This window comes from Penaeus vannamei, chromosome 36 (assembly GCF_042767895.1).
Source record: "Penaeus vannamei isolate JL-2024 chromosome 36, ASM4276789v1, whole genome shotgun sequence".
NCBI classification, from domain to species: domain Eukaryota; kingdom Metazoa; phylum Arthropoda; class Malacostraca; order Decapoda; family Penaeidae; genus Penaeus; species Penaeus vannamei.
The window spans coordinates 19,834,541-19,837,593 of record NC_091584.1 but is presented as its reverse complement, the minus strand read 5'-3'; the positions used below and the strand labels follow the sequence as shown (position 1 = coordinate 19,837,593).

Sequence of the window (3,053 nt, the reverse complement as noted above, 5' to 3'; positions counted from 1 at the left end):
GAGAGAGAGAGAGAGAGAGAGAGAGAGAGAGAGAGAGATGAGGGAGAGAGAGAGAGAAGGAGGGGGGGGGGTCTTTTGGTAAGTTCTGGGAGTTCAGTTCACAAAATATAGGTCAAGATAAATCTAAGGAAAATATCAAACACGGAAAATATCGCACAAAGAAAATATCGAACAAGGAAAATATCGAACAAGGAAAATATCAAACAAAATACCAATTAGTTGTAGACAGAATGCAAGCCTGACAAACCGCCTTAACCCTCCGCAAATTGCTTGTCTTCTCGGCGACCGAAGCGAAATACCTTGCACACTCAAACAGATGTTACAATTTATTTTTAGCTGTACTATTTTATCTGAACTATAGACTTAAAACTCCTATCCATGCTTCCTTATCCCTCGCTCTTTCATAACTGTGTGGGCTCTTATCCCTTACCCCTTTACCCTACATTGCTCTTAAAGTTAATTGTCTTGCTGTCCGAATTGCCTTGCGCTAATCACATTGTCCAGGTGATTAATATCTGCCAACTTCCAATTAAAATGTTGTCATAATTATCACCAATACTCAAATTAGTTCATTGCAGAGTCTGGCTAATTAATATCGACCAACCTGTTACAAAGGGAGGTGTTATCATCTCTATTTCTCTTTTTCTCAGACATCTTATCTAGTGCATGGTAAATATAGCAATCAGCTGGTCAGGGTTAATGTCTAGGTGAATATTAACTGCCCTAGAAGTCACACCCTGAAGTCTACTGATCAGGGTATATCTTCCCCGTCCCTGTCCTCATAGCCCTTCCTGTGAAATGCATTGGTAACGCGCTGGTCTTGCAATCTTGCTGTCCTGCGTTCGATCCCGCGCGCTGCCAGTGGATGGTCACCCCGGCCATTCCGCAAAATGAAACAGCGAGTCTGCAAACAGTAAACTTATCAACATGGCTTATATCAGGAACATTCGCTGCTTTTAAATCGTTAGTGTTGCTTGCAGAGAAGATCCATTGTAGCAAATGGAATTGAAACTAAAAGCGTTTTAAGCAGGGGAGCGCTTGGCAAGAATTCTTGCCAAGCGCTGTACCGTTCCCTGCTTAAAACGCTTTAAATCTTTAAATCTTTAAATCTTCCACGCTACTTAGAGGGGCCCTTTACCTCTTGCAGCTGTGGTTTTTGGCAGGTAGGTGGAGCAGTACCTTTTGTCCACCATGGCAGAAATCCTTAATAGAAACAACAAAATCAGCAAAAGAAACACCACCACCACCACCACCAACAAAAATATTATCAACCCCATTCACCCTACTCTGGAGTCCATACCCCTAAATGCATAAATTACTAGATCATTATCGCCAGCTGATAAAATCTGCATATCACCTGTCCATCAAAAACCAGTGTACTATTTCCACCAAAAACCCCGTTATAATGAACATGACTCGCCACCTCCTCCATCACACTACCACCTGTCATCCGGTCACACGTGTCATAATTTGCTGACAGCACCTTCACGCCTGTCACCCTCGGCGCCCCCAAATGCATGCGGCGGCGGGTAGAAGGGCACGCGGGCGGGTTGATAAAATGATACTCGTTGTTGCTGTGTTGATAAGACTATGATCCTGTGTGGAAGTAAAGGAAAGTAGTTCTTTTTGAATCATGAATATCTGTTTGCAAGGTCACAATATTCTTTTTATCTTAATATAATTAGTTTCTAGAATTACGCTAAAATGAATCTTTTTATCTTAATATAATTAGTTTGTAGAATTACCCTAAAATGAATCACATTTCTCTCAATTCCTGTTAAGGTTTGTTTGTTCGGGATCTTTATCAACTCTTCTATGAACAATGATCAGTCAAAAGAAACAAATGTTAAACATATATAATTATCTCTTCCTTTTAACATTCACGTATACCTTATACTCTGGTATTACTCGTCGAATAAGTATATGGAATTCCAGATTAGTACATCCGTCAAGGAATAAAAAGATATGGATAAGGTTAAACCACAAAATCGTTATATTCCTCATACTGGCATTGTGTTATTTTTGAAACTGATGTTATATCTTCGCATCATTAATCAGCTTATTTATTAATTAATTTATTTATCTATCGATCTATCTACTTATCTATCTATCTATCTATCTACTTACCTACCTACCTGTCTGTCTATGTATCTGGTTATCTATCTATCTATCTATCTACCTACCTACCTACCTACCTACCTACCTACCTATCTATCTATCTACCTAATAACCTACCTATCTATCTATCAACCTATCTCGCTATTTTTGCATACCATAAGCTGCTTTCTTAGCTCTTGTCTTGTTGCTCCAGACACTTCTCCCTAAGGTTTCTAGGAAGACAAAATCTTCAACGTAAAAACTGAATCTTGGAAAACAGCTGATGCGTTATCTTGAAAGTTTCATTGTTATTGTTAGGATAATGATAATGGTAATTACAAAAGATAATGATGATTACTTGTAGTAATGATAATTACTGATGATAATGATGATTACTTGTAGTAATGATAATTACTGATGATAATGATGATAATGATAATAGTAATAATCGTAATGATAGCAATGATAAATATTAGTAATAGTAATAATGATGATTATAGTTACTAATGAGAATTATAAAGATAATAATTGTAATAATGATGATAGTAGTAATAAAAATGATAGTAATGATAATGCTAATGATAATGATAATAATGAGATAAATAATGATGATGATAATGAAAATAATGGTGATGATAATTTTGATAATGATAATGATGACAATAATGATAATGATATAATTATAAAATAGTTATGATAATGATACCAACAGTAATACTGATAATAATAGTAATAATAAAAATGATAATGGTAATAATGATGATGATAATGATCATAACAATAACAATAATAACAATAATGATTATTGTAATGATAATGAACATTGTTATCATCATAATTTTTTTCTTTGGTGTTCATTCAATTATTCAACCATTCATTAGTTCATGCAGTAGAACTTTACCGATTAAATTCATAGTCCTGTTATTTTGAACAAAGTTACTATTCAGTGAACAAAC

The 3,053-nt window shown here is 35.5% G+C and overlaps 1 protein-coding gene across 1 annotated transcript in view; it reads right to left on the bottom strand.

Annotated features, from left to right (window-relative positions):
- The window catches only part of LOC138859491 (LIM domain-containing protein A-like), a 26,595-nt gene extending 25,941 nt beyond the window's left edge, over nt 1–654 (bottom strand). The window contains exon 1 of the mRNA XM_070114914.1: nt 605–654. Within this exon, the coding sequence (XP_069971015.1) occupies nt 605–654 (50 nt within the window). The remainder of the gene's footprint in view (nt 1–604) is intronic.
- Nucleotides 655–3,053: the final 2,399 nt, after the last annotated feature.